This window comes from Oryzias melastigma, linkage group LG10 (genome assembly GCF_002922805.2).
Source record: "Oryzias melastigma strain HK-1 linkage group LG10, ASM292280v2, whole genome shotgun sequence".
In the NCBI taxonomy this organism is placed as follows: domain Eukaryota; kingdom Metazoa; phylum Chordata; class Actinopteri; order Beloniformes; family Adrianichthyidae; genus Oryzias; species Oryzias melastigma.
This window is the reverse complement of record NC_050521.1, coordinates 23292973-23307395: the sequence shown is the minus strand read 5'-3', so window position 1 is coordinate 23307395 and position 14423 is coordinate 23292973. Positions and strand designations below refer to the sequence as shown.

The following is a 14423-nucleotide window of genomic DNA, read 5'->3' as shown; positions in this document are numbered from 1 at the left end:
GCACAGAGCAGCAAAGGCTGTGAAGAGTCTGCAGCCCGAGATCACAGTAGAGGAAGAAAACGCAGACGTCACATGGAGAGATGCACCCAGCAGCAGCTGCCTTACTACTAATCACACATTAACATAAACCAGCCACCACAAGCTAACCAGGACATCTATTTGCGTTAGATTTTCCACACGTTCCCAAGTGCGAGTCTGAAAGGAGGACACGTGAAATCCCCACGCGGTGCAAAACTGAAAACATCAGCTACCTTTGCCTCTCCTCGCTCCCAGCTGACCGCGGAATTCGTGTTGGAAGCGAAACCAGCGACAAAACTCTGCTAGCGCCAGGCTAGCTAGCCAGCCAGCTAGCTAGCTCCCATCGCTAACTGGAGTTAGCTAGCTAGCGAGCTGTGGTAACTTGCGTCATGGAGGAGCTGGTCGTGGAAGTCAGAGGGACGAGCGGGGCCTTTTACAAGGTAAACCGTGAACTTCTGTCGACCTCGGTCACGTCGTTTAACCGCCGGCTAACACGGAATCGCCCCGCCGTGCTAGCCCGGAGATGCGTGTTTGTGCGCGCGGGCCTCCGTGGATGTACCTGTAAACAAAACTGACGCAGCGATGCTCCGCCAAACTCCCAGCTACCAGCTCACTTAACGACATTAATGTCGCGACAGATCCGCCGAGCTGCTTTTGTTGAGATTTATCTCATTTATTCGGGTGCAGCTATTATCTTTGTGTAAATGTTGTTTTGCTTGTGTTTGTGGGGCGTTTTTATTCAGAAAAAGTACCAAAATGTTGTGTTCAGATGCTAATGTGTTACTGGATTTGTTAAGACAGATCGAAACAACTCAGATAACTAAGAATCGTCGAGTTTGGTGCTGAAATATTGATATTTCATTGATTCATTCATACTAATAATCCTATTTCTTAAATTATCAGATTATTCCAGTACTATCTTCCACCAGATCATAGTAACTATTTGGTTCTGAGAATAAAACTGATCAAATTCTAATCCAGATTTTATTTTTTTTCTGAGATATCATTTATTAGGTTTTTGTTATTTTTGTTTTGTTATTTTACATTTAAGAAATATCCGACTAAAATGGTAGTCAGCTTTAATCCCTTTAACATCATCCCACCCTTCTTTTTCTCTATTTGCATTTTTTGTTTCGTTTTTCCCAAAAGTTCTGATTGTAAACTGTAAGAAGCTTTAAAACAGCAAATTTCAACAAAAAGTGACCAGATGTGGAAAAACAAGAAAAAATGTTCAAATTTTAAGTTGATAAAACGTGAATAAACCTTTTTGGATTTGCAGATCTGACGGTCACAGCTTACTGATACCTATCAGATTTTGTGGTCTTATTACCAAACTAATTATATATGTGTAGTAATCTTTGCTTGAACACTCACATTCACTAAAATCAAGTCATGAAAGTGTGATTGTCGCTGTATCAGACCTTCTGGTTGGGCAACCTCTGTAAATCCAATATCATTAAAGTTCAGCATCAGTTCTATGGTGGAAACATTAAGTTTGGGTGAAGCTGCACTCATGACCGTTTAATAAAAAAAATCTAGATTGTTCAATTAAGTCTTAGATCACAAAATAATGGTTTGATCCAGCTCCTCTTAAGTATTTGGTACAATCAAATATATGTAATGTTTATCATAAAAAAAATGTTTTTGTGAGATTTAAGGAGTTTTATTGAAAGGTTCCGGGGATTTATCTCTCCAGAATATGTTGGTTATGTTTTGGAAATATGTTTTTATATCAAGAAAAGCACATTTGCTTAAAGTAAATATGGTTCCAAACACAGATCTAACGTATATTTATGGTTTAAATATGGAATTTATTGTGGTTGTCTCTGTGGTAAAGATGTCTTTTTCTGTGGTTATAAACTGCATGTGGCTTTGCTGTCAAGCAGAAGCCATGAAGATGTTCAGAGGCCTTCTGAATTTCAGACTCTTTCATTTCTGTAGTCTGATGAGCTTAAGCGTCCTGTCTGAGGAGACTGTCCCATTTAGGATTCGAACCCTCAGCTTACTTATTAGACGGCTGCTGGACCAAATAAGGTCAAAGCAACCAAATCAGTTTGGTTTCTTGACACGTTCAAGCCATTAATTGGCCTCAAAGCTTCATACCACAAACTGTAATTATAATTTTTTTTTAATTCATGCCATCTTCTAATTAATGTAGATATAATGATTTATAAATCTAAAAGTGATTTAAACATAAATATGGTATCAATCAAAATAATGTTGACAAAGATAGTTAAGTGTGTGAGCAGTTTATTAGTATGGCATTTGTAAACATTTGTAGAGGGAATTCTGGGTAGAAAGACAACCTCCTGATCATCTTTTGATCTATTTTAATAACGTTCAGTGTTCTATTTAATTGTGGTTGACGTTTTTAGCCAAAATCAATGAACCTGTGTCGTTTTCTAGGACATAGTTTCTGCAGAGTGGCAGTAGTTCATAAAAAAGTCCCCTCTGAGTTATTCGTTGGGCCGAGAAGCCCCACCTCCTTCCCTCTCACCATTGCTGAAAGCTCTCTGTTTACAGACTCTGATGCACAGCAAAATCCAAAATGCAATTTTGAGCTTAATTTTCTTTATATATACATTCTCCATCATCAGAAAATGCCTCAAGAACATATTAAAAACACAATTGTTGTCTGAGTGGGTCTTTAATGCACATATTTGTTGAAGTTGATTTATTTGCAAACACTTAAAATGCTCATGTTGCTTGTTATTCTTTTAGTGTCAGGCCTGAAGGCATTTAAATCAGAATGATCATTTTAAAAGTGCGAGCTTCCACTTGCCTGTTCAGATAAAACGTGTCCTCGTTTAACCCTCTCCTCACGCCATCGTGGGATAAATGATCATAGGAGTCGTGTGAGCTCACTTTTTGTTTAAGTCAGTTTTCACTCATATTCAGTGGTGAACTTCTTGGTTTTAAATCTTCGTCCTCATGGAGGATGATGGTCTGCAGCTCAACTTAGCTGAAAAGTTTGGTTAGGAAAAGAGAATTTTCCCCCCATTAGTAGATTTTTCCTTTCTACCCAAAGCTCAAACTTCCCTAAAAGAATGTGGTGTTTTTTAAGGAGTCGAGTGTTTGATTCTTTCTCTTCTCCTCTGCCTCTTGTAGGCCTTTGTGAAGGATGTTAACGAGGGATCAGTCACTGTGGCGTTTGAAAACAAGTGAGTCTCATCAGGTTTTGGAGTAGGACACGATAAGAAGCTTACGAGTCTTTAAAACGCGCTTGCTTTTGTCCCCAGTTGGCAGCCGGAACGTCAGATCCCCTTCCAGGACGTTCGTTTTCCTCCTCCTACAGGTTCTGCAAAGGAGATCAATGAAAGCGATGAGGTTGAGGTGAGATCCTTAAATGGTGTTTGAAAAATGTCATTGAAAAAGTAAAACAAAGATTTGATTATTGACAGTAACAGATCCTGCTGTTTGAAATGGCTGTAACACGAAACACAAGTAAAACACTTAACGTAATTTCATGATTTTACAATAAAACCAAATCAGGACTTTAGAAAACAAGTCAGTTGCAAATAAATTCAAATCATTCTCACTTCAAAATTAAAAAAAAAAAAAAAAGATTTTATTACTTGATCAGGTTTTGGTCACTTTTTAAAGCCTGGCCTCAGAACGAACTTAGTAAAGAGTCCAGAGTGAAGGCGGTGAAAGTGGCGTCATGTCTTTGAACAGACAGGTAAACTGACAGGTGTTGAAGCTCAGTGCATTCTGGGACACGGTGGTTTTATTAGTCGTTTCTCAATTAATAAAAACAGATTTATTTCACACTTTAGTTGAAAAGAAAGAGATTTTTTTTTAACTGTGGATTTCTAGAATTTGTGGATTTCTGTTGATGAAAATGAGATTTAAAGTTAAAGTGAAACAATTAATTAATTCATTCCATAGCAAGAAGCTATTTTTTTAAAATCTTTTTCTATTTTCCTTTTGAATCAGTGAGCTGTTTTCAACCAGCTCACTTTAAGGAAGCATCTGGCCCATATTTACTTCAAACTGCTGTGTGTTTTTTGCGTGTTTGTGTTAGGTTTACTCTCGAGCAAACGACAAAGAGCCGTGCGGATGGTGGCTGGCGAAGGTTCGCATGGTGAAGGGAGAGGTAAGCTTTCCTTAAGCTCACATTCAGGTCGTCACATTGCAAAAATAAGTTAAAAAAAATCCCCAAATTTAAGATTTTTTTTAAAATAAGCAAATAAATCTGCCAGTGGGGGTAAAAAAATATTTTAAGAATAGAAATTTTTGTCATGTTTTCTTTAATCTAGGATTATTTTGAATTTAAAAATGTTTTTCTTAGTAGATAGCAAAAATAAGATTTTTTTCTTCATTTTACTTTCTGAAGATTTACTTTTGCAGTGGATGAAGTCTTGTTGGAATTAAATGCGATCAAATCCTGTTTTGACTCCAGAGCATCATTCAGTCTCTGCTCATAAATTTCTTCTTCTGTGGTTGTAGTTCTACGTGATCGAGTATGCCGCCTGTGACGCCACCTTAAACGAGATCGTAACGCTGGAGCGGTTACGGCCGGTCAACCCCAACAAACCTGCCACCAAAAACACCTTCTTTAAGATCAGGCTGGACGTTCCTGAAGATCTACGGCAGATGTGAGTCGGATCTCAACAGCTTTTCTTAACATGCAAGATATAAAACGAGTTTATTTTATGGACCTAAACTTTCGTTTTTTTATCAGGTGCTCTAAGGAGTCGGCGCACAAAGACTTCAAGAAGGCTGTTGGAGCATTCAACGTCACATATGACTCGGAGAAAAAGCAGCTGGTCATTTTGGTTCGTCCCTGTTGGATCTTTACAAAATCGAATTTTGTTTGGCGATTAAAAATGTTCTTGTAGGGTAGATATTCCACAAATTGTACTGTGAAAAATCTAGATTTTATCTACATTTTTCTGACAATAGGAGACAGAAAACAATCAAATACCACATCCCTCCTGATCTATTGTTTCTGCAACTTTTAAAGGATGTTTAATTTAACTGTTTTTATCTGAACTTGTGTAGCAGAGACAGTAAAACTGAATTGTCATAGAATAGTGGAATTAGTTATTAAAATAATTATACATTTTGTGGTGCAAGCACCGAATGTGGTGTGGATGTACTTTGGAGTCTTTTTTACAGCACATTAGCCACAATAAAAAGCCAAAAATATAAATTATACAATGTATTAAAAAATATTTTAAATGTTAATGTATTTTACAAATCTTATTCTGTAGGTACTCTAAATTAAAAGCAAAAAAAAAATAAATTAAAAAAAATCCACACACTTCTGGATTACAGCTCTACTAAAAATTAACATCAAGTTTGTTCACCAAGTTATCACTAAGAAAAATAGCAAATCAGCTTCCATTTCAATAAAATATACATTTTTACTGCAGCAATACACAAAAATACCACAAAAACATGTGGATTTTGATTAAAATTTATATACCACTATACTTCTAAACCACACATGTAAATCTTTCGTTTCAAATACGGTTGGGTAATGTAAATGCACACTTTGTCTTCTTAAAGAACAGTCATCGATTGTTCAGCTTTTTCTCTCCTTTAAGTTCAGAGTCGGTTTGTTGTTTTGACCTGTTCTGGCGACAAGAGTGCATTGTCTTCTGCCAGGAACGGTGGTTGTGGACAATTCAAATGAAGGAGTAATGAGACAGCATGCCTGAAACATAAGATGTTTTATAAATAAACCAACAGAACATGAAACAGAACTAAACCATGAGGGGAGACGTGTGGTAAAAACAAGAGGAACTCGACAATGAACAACTTAATACCTAAATAAACCGCCGTAAATAATTGAAACCTGGTGTGACTGACGGGGTTAACGTGGCACGAACCATTGACTGTATATGAGAACTGGACTGAGTGGATCCGCCTCTGGCTCCAAACAGGAAGTACCAGCTGGCTCCAAGAAGCCAAAATCCATAGACTTCTAGTGAGAAATAAACAGCTTTTACTCTATTTCTTCAAGTGGCCAATCAGATGCCCCAATAAAAGTAGGTGGAGCCTGCTGGACCTATGTCGAATGTTTGGCGTTTTGTGAAAAAATGGCGTCTGAATTGGCTTCATTTGGTTGGATCCAGAAGTATGCCACACCCACTCGGTCCAGGTCTCATCATTCCTGGATTCTCTGAAAACTCTGGAGAAGTTTTGAGTTTTGTTCGTTGTCAACAGTCGGTGAACGAGGTCACACTGAAGCGGGCCAACATGATGAGCGACATGCACTTCAGGAGCCTCCGCACCAAACTGACGCTCATGCTGCGGAACGAGGAGGCCAACAGGCAGTTAGAGGTGAGCGCAGGAAGACGGCGCGTGTCTGCTTTGGTCCAAGACACGACTTCATCTGTGTTTGTGTCGGGTTGGCAGAGTTCCAGGCAGCTGGCGTCGCGCTTTCACGAGCAGTTCACGGTTCGGGAAGATCTGATGGGTCTGGCCATCGGGACTCACGGCGCCAACATCCAGCAAGCCCGCAAAGTCCCTGGAGTCACCAACATCGACCTGGACGAGGAGACCTGCACGTTCCACATTTACGGAGAGGTTTGCCGATGGTTTCTCCTGATGGTGACGCTTCACTTAAAGATGTTTTAGTGAAACCATTCTGTTTCCTCCCAGGACCAGGATGCTGTGAGAATAGCCAGGAGTTTCTTGGAGTTTTCTGAAGATGTCATCAAAGTTCCTCGGAACTTAGTAGGTGAGGAAACGACCCAGTGTGGTTTTCATGAAGCATCCGTCAGTCAGTCAGGAAGTCATCAGCAGACCATGACGGATGCCTTTTTTCATCTCTCTGTAGGGAAGGTGATTGGTAAGAGCGGTAAGCTGATCCAGGAAGTGGTGGATAAATCTGGCGTGGTGCGAGTTCGCATCGAGCCCGAGAACGACAAGAAGCCGTTAGCAGCGGCTGCATCAGCAGATGAGGTAAAGAGGAAAAGAAAACTCACTTAAAGTTTTTATGATCATGCTTGTAAACAATAAAGCTTTTATTTTGTAGGGGATGGTGCCGTTCGTTTTTGTGGGGACCAAGGAAAGCATCTCGAATGCAACCGTTCTGCTGGACTATCACCTCAACTACCTGAAGGTCTGTGTTAGCAGCAGTCCCAAACCCCCGAACATACTTGTAACTTAGATTAGTTCTGTTTTGTTTATTTTTCTTTCTGAAGGAAGTTTTATTTTGAAAAACTACCGCATTCTGTCCACAACGTTTGTCTATGACTCACTCTGTATGCATGTCTTAAATCTATCTTCTGAAAGTGGCGGCTTGAACCACTAAATTAAAAGCACAAAGTTAATAAAAAACAAAAGTATTCGGAAGGTTTCAGTGAGGAAATGGTGGAAAAATCTGAAGAAAATCAGGAGTCTCTTTTTTTTTTTTTTTTTTTTTTTAAACATGCAGTTGTTGCACCGAACCTGCTTTGCATCTATGCAGTGATTGACTATTTTTACACATACGCTGCTAAATTAAGTTGAAAACACGGTGGTTTCACATTTTAAAATCATATTTGTAAAACAAAAAGTTTTATTTTGCTTTTATTTATGTTACACCACAAAAGTCAGATGCAGCTGAATTGTTTTCTACAGCAAAGCTAAATTACACAGGAACCTGTTATGACCCTTTAACACAGAAAAAAACTTCTCTGTTAAAGAAAAATACACAATGAATCAAGATTAATTACAAAACAAAAATCACGTTTTTTGCGCTGAAAAATAATCTGAGTTGAGTTCTGTTAAAATGTAATTTTATGACAAAAAAAGTAAATTTGTTGAATTTAACAAATAAAAAAGCTTCTACAAGTCAGCATTTTATTTTGAAAAATAGACATCGGACCGGTCTGTAGCTTGTAAAAGGGTTGGGATGTTTGAACCTCAATTCTGGGTTCATCCAGTGATTAAGTTACAAATAAATGATCTTGAGGTTTGGTCCAATAAAGTCCCAGACTTTTGGGGCAACATTTGAACATTGTAGAAGTAGAATGTTCCTCTATGGAAGACCATTTTGATCTTTTCTATAAAACGTTTTAGCAGAAATTTGCCTTTTTTTTCTATTGTTTTGTAACTAACAGAAATTGAAGCTTCAAGCTCCGTTCTTCTCGTCCTCAGGAGGTGGACCAGCTGCGCATGGAGCGCCTCCAGATCGACGAACAGCTCAGACAGATCGGGGGCGGTGGAGGAGGGGCGGGCCCCCGAAACCCCAAAGACAAAGCCTACGTGTTCGATAACGGCATGGGTCTGGGGATGGGCCGGGGCGGAGGGAAGCCCTACACGGGCGGAGGAGGAAGAGGCGGACGAGGCGGGCGGCGAGGGGCGGGGGCTTCTTTCACGTCAGGTATGACTCTGGAGCGGCGCCTCGTCTCTCCGCGGAGGCGTGAAGTCGGACTGACTTTTGCTCTCGCCTGGTCAGGCACGAACTCGGAGGCTTCCAACGCTTCAGAGACTGAGTCGGACCACAGAGACGAGCTCAGCGATTGGTCACTGGCCCCCACCGAGGAGCTGATGACAGGAGGCGGGACTTTACCCAGACGGACAGATGGGAGGAAGAGGGGTGGAGGCGGAGGCCCAAGAGGAAGAGGAGGGAGAGGAAGAGGAGGGTACAAAGGTGGGTGGAGTTTATCCACAATATTTTAAATTTAAATGCTGTTAGTGAAAATGTGGATCAATGTTTATTTTTCTGCCTTTTTTTTGACAAAACTGAGTTTTAATTTAAATAAATAAATCATTAATTAAATTATCTTCACAATAAATCAAAAGTTGAAGAAACCAGACGGATGAATTCTCTGAAAACATTCCAGCTTTCTTCCAGAAAAGTCCACATAACGGCTGTTATTTTTTGGTCTGGTTTAGGTGACGACATGCAGTGGAGCGACTCGAGACCTCGTCACATCAGAGACCCCAAGACCAGAGTCCAGGAAGACAGTCTGCAGGTGACGAAAGTTTAACAACAGAAATAAATAAAGAAGAACATTGTTGCAGAATTTGATTTGAAACCGACAACTCTGAGAAACCCCGGATTAGTTTTAGAGGAAATAAAAGCAGCACATTAAATCTAACAAAATTATCATATTTGACCCATTTAAAACCATTCACGTCAGAAAGGCATATGACTTTTAAGATCCTTTATGAAACCAAAAGATCTCGTCTCATTTCTCACTGTTTTTTGACAGTAAATTGCTTCAGCCAACCACTATTGATGTAAATTAAGTTTTTGTGTTATCATTCATTTTCTATAAAACATTGTGACAGAACCGGTAGCATTTACATTTGTTTTACCTGACAGATCTGTGTGGACGGAAACAACGAGCGCAGCGTGCAGCATTCATCGGGCGGAAGAGGAGGAGGCGGCATCGGCGGCGGGCCGTCCTCATCCCAGAGCGGCGGCGTCGGTGGTGAGGCCCAGTCTCGGCATTACAATCAGAGACCCATGAGAGACCGAGGGATGAAGAAGGACAAACAGGACGCTCCGGCGCTGGTGAACGGAGTGTCGTAGATGCACCACTGGAGGACCTTCTCACATTCAGAAACACACACAGGCGACTTTCCATTCCATACACCATCGTAGAGTCTCAGTCAGTTCTTTTTTTTTTTTTTTTTTTTTTTACTATTACAAAAACACACAGGTTCTCAATGAACGAGCTGATGGTGGTACAGTCTGTGACCAGAGATGACCAGGTTTGTTCCTGATGTTTGGTTTTCCCATTCTTCTCAGAAGGAAAAGAAGAGAGGGATTTGGTAAAAGCCAGAAGCTTTAAACATCCTAAAATACAACAAACCCTTTTTTTCACTTTTCTGCTGCCCCCGGTTAGATTTTTCCATCCAAGAAATCCTTAATAAATTAAACAAACCAAGGAAATCAATGGTCAGAATGCAGGAGTTTCTCGTTTTATCCACTCCAGGAATCACATTTTTTACCAATAAGGAACTGTGAAAGCCTTGTTAAAGAACTTAAATGTTTTGGTGGTTTGAAACAAAAATCCAACTGTCTGAGAAGTTTCTTCATCGTAAAACGTCTAAACCTAAAAAAATAAAATAAAAAAAGAAATCCTGAACTGAAAACCACAAGGAGACTGAAATATTTTTGCCTCATCCTGGAGAAAAAAAACTACATTTTGGGAATTGTGTGAGAAAATGTTTGCAGAGGGCACTTTATGATTTCTGTAGTTTTTTTTACGTTTTAGGCGTCCTTCGTACTGAGTTTAACGGATATGCACAAGCTCCTATAGACAACAAGGTATAAGCTCAATACTGACGTCACCTGGATCATGATTTTAATGTTGATCAAATATTGTGAATCTGCAGGATGTTTAAATACAAGCTAATTCAATTTAAAAGTGCAAAATGTTGTTTCGCTGATACAAAAAGAAAAACACATAAAATCCGTTTATTCGTGAGTTAAATTTCCTGAATTACAGCTGTGTTTACCTTCACAGACTGCAGCATGGCTGCAGGGAGTTTTAATCGCACTGGACTCTCCACAGGGATCCAATAGATCCTTAAAAATCCCATTTTTACTTTTAACAGTTAATTGAAACAAATCCCTAAAGGATTCTTTTCTTAAGTTATGAAAATCTGTTATGGAAAATTTCTGTACTTTTTTAAAGTCACCATTTTTTTGTCCCTCTTTAATGATTTGTATGTTTTTCTTTTCATTTGCCGTCTTTTGGTTGCATGTTGTGAGTATACAAGCATAAGGAGAATCTTTTTCCGGCAGTCTCTGTGATTACAGAATGTGCCTGTAATTTCATGAAGCTGCTGAGCTGCTTGTTCTGTTTGTGATCCTTCTTTTTTTGGTTTGTGCCTTCTCTGGGTTTTTTTTTCTCCTTCATGTCTATGAATCCAATCTGTTGTAAAAAAGCAAAAATACCATTAAGCTCCTGATTTTCTGTAAGCAAACTCGGAGTCAAGGTTTCTTAAAATTCAACGTTTATCAAAAGAGTCCTTTTTGTCTTTTAAATTGAAGCGGTTCAAGAAGCAAGACGAATTAGCGTAGGAGGTGTTTGTGGAGCTTAGACTGTTTCGGGATTTGTTGAAATAAAATCCAATGTAAAGTTTAACAAACAAATGAGAATCTTAAGACTTTCCTGTACATTCTTGAGTGTTTTATTTTGAAAAATTGTGAGGGATTTAAAGCTAGTTAGCGGCTAACTTCAATTAAAAAAAATCCAAATTTGTTTATATATATTTTACTGTTTTAAAAGTAATAAAATTAGGGAAAAATAGCTTTTTGTCATCTATGTTGCTTTAACTTGGCTAGAATTAGCTATGCTAGCTAAAACTATAAAAATTAACAATTTTCTAAACATTTTTATTAGTTTCCCTGGGGTAAAGTTAAACCAAATGTCGACTTTTGACTCAGATTAATGTTTAAATACCAACACATTTATGTTGTTGCATTTAAATCATATTTTGATTTATTTACAGGTTAGTTGTGGACGTTTTCATTGATTTATCTGCTAAACTTTAAAAAGAAATGATGCAGCATTTAGCTAAAAATGAATTGTGCTCCATCAGCAAAATTAACTGCATGGTTGGATTGATTAAATCTAAAGTTAGGATATAAATATGAACTGTTTTGCTATATGACTGAAATTAGAATCATAGATTTTGTTTATTTTTGAACACATAGAAAAGCTGTGAATGTTCAGGAAAACCTTAAGTCATTTTTTGTGCCTTTAAATGTGGTTAGCATCGCGACCTAGATGTGTAAATCAGGGATGAAGAGGTTTGGGTTCAGGCGTCTGAGTCACTGACAAAGCTGAGCAAAAATGTACTTTTTTTAAAGCAGGTTTACAAGTGGAGTGACTGAATATATCCAGAGAATTGACTTTTTGAAACACCTGATTCTCTGCAAGTGCGTTGAGTTGTTGTACAGATGTAAGCCTGTAGCTCATGGCCCGGTTCTGCCGAAGTTGGCTATTTTAGTGTCATGTTTACACCTCCCCTTTTATAGTCTGAGGAAACAAAGTCATGTGCAACCTTACCCGTGAATAATCACGGTCTTTTAGTGTGATATCTAGTCTTAAGCTTAATTTAAATTTTTTAAATTTGCAGCATTTTATGTCACTCTTCTGTGACAGGAATTTGGCAAAAAGGGGAAACTTTTGGTATCATGTTGGATAAGAATGTGGTCGCCTCAGCATCAAGAGAACTTTAAAAATGTAGACAGAAAACCAATATATAACCTGAGTAATAATCATGAAACATTTTTTTTTCTCCGTTCAGTTTCACTAACACGGTTTCTTCTTTTTCGCTTTACATCGATTTATTTTCCTGTTTTAGCATCAACAAGTGCAAATAACCTCTGTGTTGTCAATAGAACATCTACAGTATGGACTTGCTTTATATTGTTTGGGGTAAAAAAACAAAAAAAAAAGTGGAGGAGGAGGGTATAATGTGTATATAATGATGTCATTATTTGTCTGAGAAAAGATTTGTAACGTTTCAAATGTGCACTTATCCTGATATTTTCTTTTTTTGCTGTTTAATATCAAGTTAAATGCTAGAGCTCTTGATAAATAAACTTAATGATGTGCAGAAACGTAGTACACTCCATAGCAAGGTCGAGTCGCATACATTTTTCCTTAACTTTAGGATGTCCGTTGGGTGAAAAAACAGAAGAAAATCTGCAAGTTTGTTGCTTTTATCTTTGTTTTTGTACAAATGCTTGAAAGGACACCATCCAAAAATCCCTATTACTCAACCTTTTGATATAAATGTTTTAATCCATATTTGGGGAATACATTTTTAGCTGAATTACTGTCTACAATGCAGGTTTGGTAATATAAATAATTCTAGATTCCCTATAAACTCTGGGTATGGAATGCTACAAAATCCACTTTTTAAGCCTTTTAATTTGCATGTTTACCTAATAATGTACAGGTACATCACACTGGGTTGTTACATTTGACAAAGTTACCAAATACCCCCTATTTTTAAATTTTTTTTATTTGAATTTTCCTTGTAATGTCTCAAAAATGGTAAATTACACTCTAAAAATGTTCTCGTCAAATCTCCTCTTCAAATGAAACAACTTTATGAGGCTTCTGGATCTTACACTCACTATAAACAAGTTTAAGAACGTAAATCACAACCTGTACATGCCTACACCCAAAACAAATACTGGTTTCAGTTTGATCTGGAGTTTAGATGTAATCCTAGTTCAGTGGGATTATCAATAATTCAAATATTTCCTACAAGTGTCTCCAACAAGTCACCTTTTAGAGAAGAGTGATACGCTCATTATAAATTGGTGTATCTTTGCTATTATAGCTAATTATTTTGGTTAATTTGGGGATTGTTGGGAAATTTCCCACTAAAATGGAATTGCAAAGTTTTAACAGAATTTAGGAAAAAATTGCATAAAGTTTCTACACTTGTCACGATATCATTATATCAGATATTCATCTAATCTGTAAGAAATGATTTTCCTAAATGACAAATTATCATTATTACCTGCCATTTTTTACTTATTGAATATTGAAACAGATACATTTTCAAAGTATTTTCAAAATAAAAGCTCTCAGCTGTAAGTCATCAAAAAATGTAAAAATGTGTAGAATTCAAATTTAGGACGACTATTTATTTAATCCTTGAGAACCCAATCATTTTTTTTCTGGACTTTTAGCCTTAATTTGACAATATTAATAATTTTGTTTGTTCATTGTGGGTTGTAGCAATTAACAGGAGACACAACTCTAAATGAAGAAATATCAAAAAAACATCTTAATTTAACTCTGTGGGTTTTTGGGGGTTAAAAGTTGAATCCACCAGCTAAAACCGTGTACTGTTCAAATCCTGTTGACCTCCCAAAAAAAAGAGTAAATCTAGCTCTGAAACAGGCTAGCTCACAGACTCTTAAATCGACACTTTTCTGTTGAGTTTTGGTGGAAACATTTAATTTAATTCTTCCATATTCTGGAAACCAATCTGAGCTCAAATCTACACAATCGCTGCAAAATGTTAAAAATGATTTGCTTAAAACAACAAAAGTAAATAAAACTGATTTGATTCATTCAACAACATCAACACATTTAGGTTCAATTTAAAAGCTTTCTGTCATTATTTCCTATCGAACTGCTTCACATCAAACTTCTTTAAAGCAGAACTTCTTTTTTTGAAGTGAATTTCCACTTTGTGGTTTTCTTTGTTTTGCAGAATGTATCAATAAAATCAGCAGAAACTCAGTTTTAAAAAGGAAAGTCGTCTGTAGATTCATGAATCAGGGTCAAGAGAAGCTGTAAAATCTTGTTTGCACTTGTTTCTTTTTGTTAGATTCTACAAGTAAACAAATGTTTTGGTTGAGTCTTGTTACGATGCAAAATATTTTGTATGCAAGCAGTTTACATAAATAAAGGTTGATCTTCCGCGTGTAGCTCTGCTTGGTGTTCTTTCTCCTTTTGAAAGTAGATTTTCAAATG

At 37.6% G+C, this 14423-nt stretch overlaps 1 protein-coding gene across 1 annotated transcript; it reads left to right on the top strand.

The window, feature by feature from the left end:
* The first annotated feature begins 49 nt into the window (after positions 1-49).
* Positions 50-14377, top strand: fmr1 (FMRP translational regulator 1). The gene is made up of 15 exons (XM_024282994.2): positions 50-458; positions 3127-3179; positions 3258-3351; positions 4043-4114; positions 4468-4616; positions 4703-4796; positions 6193-6309; positions 6385-6555; positions 6631-6709; positions 6809-6933; positions 7007-7093; positions 8113-8338; positions 8414-8608; positions 8854-8933; positions 9287-14377. The coding sequence occupies exons 1-15, from the start codon at positions 408-410 to the stop codon at positions 9494-9496; spliced, it is 1803 nt and encodes a 600-aa protein (XP_024138762.1). The 5' UTR covers positions 50-407; the 3' UTR covers positions 9497-14377.
* The last annotated feature ends 46 nt before the right edge of the window (positions 14378-14423 follow it).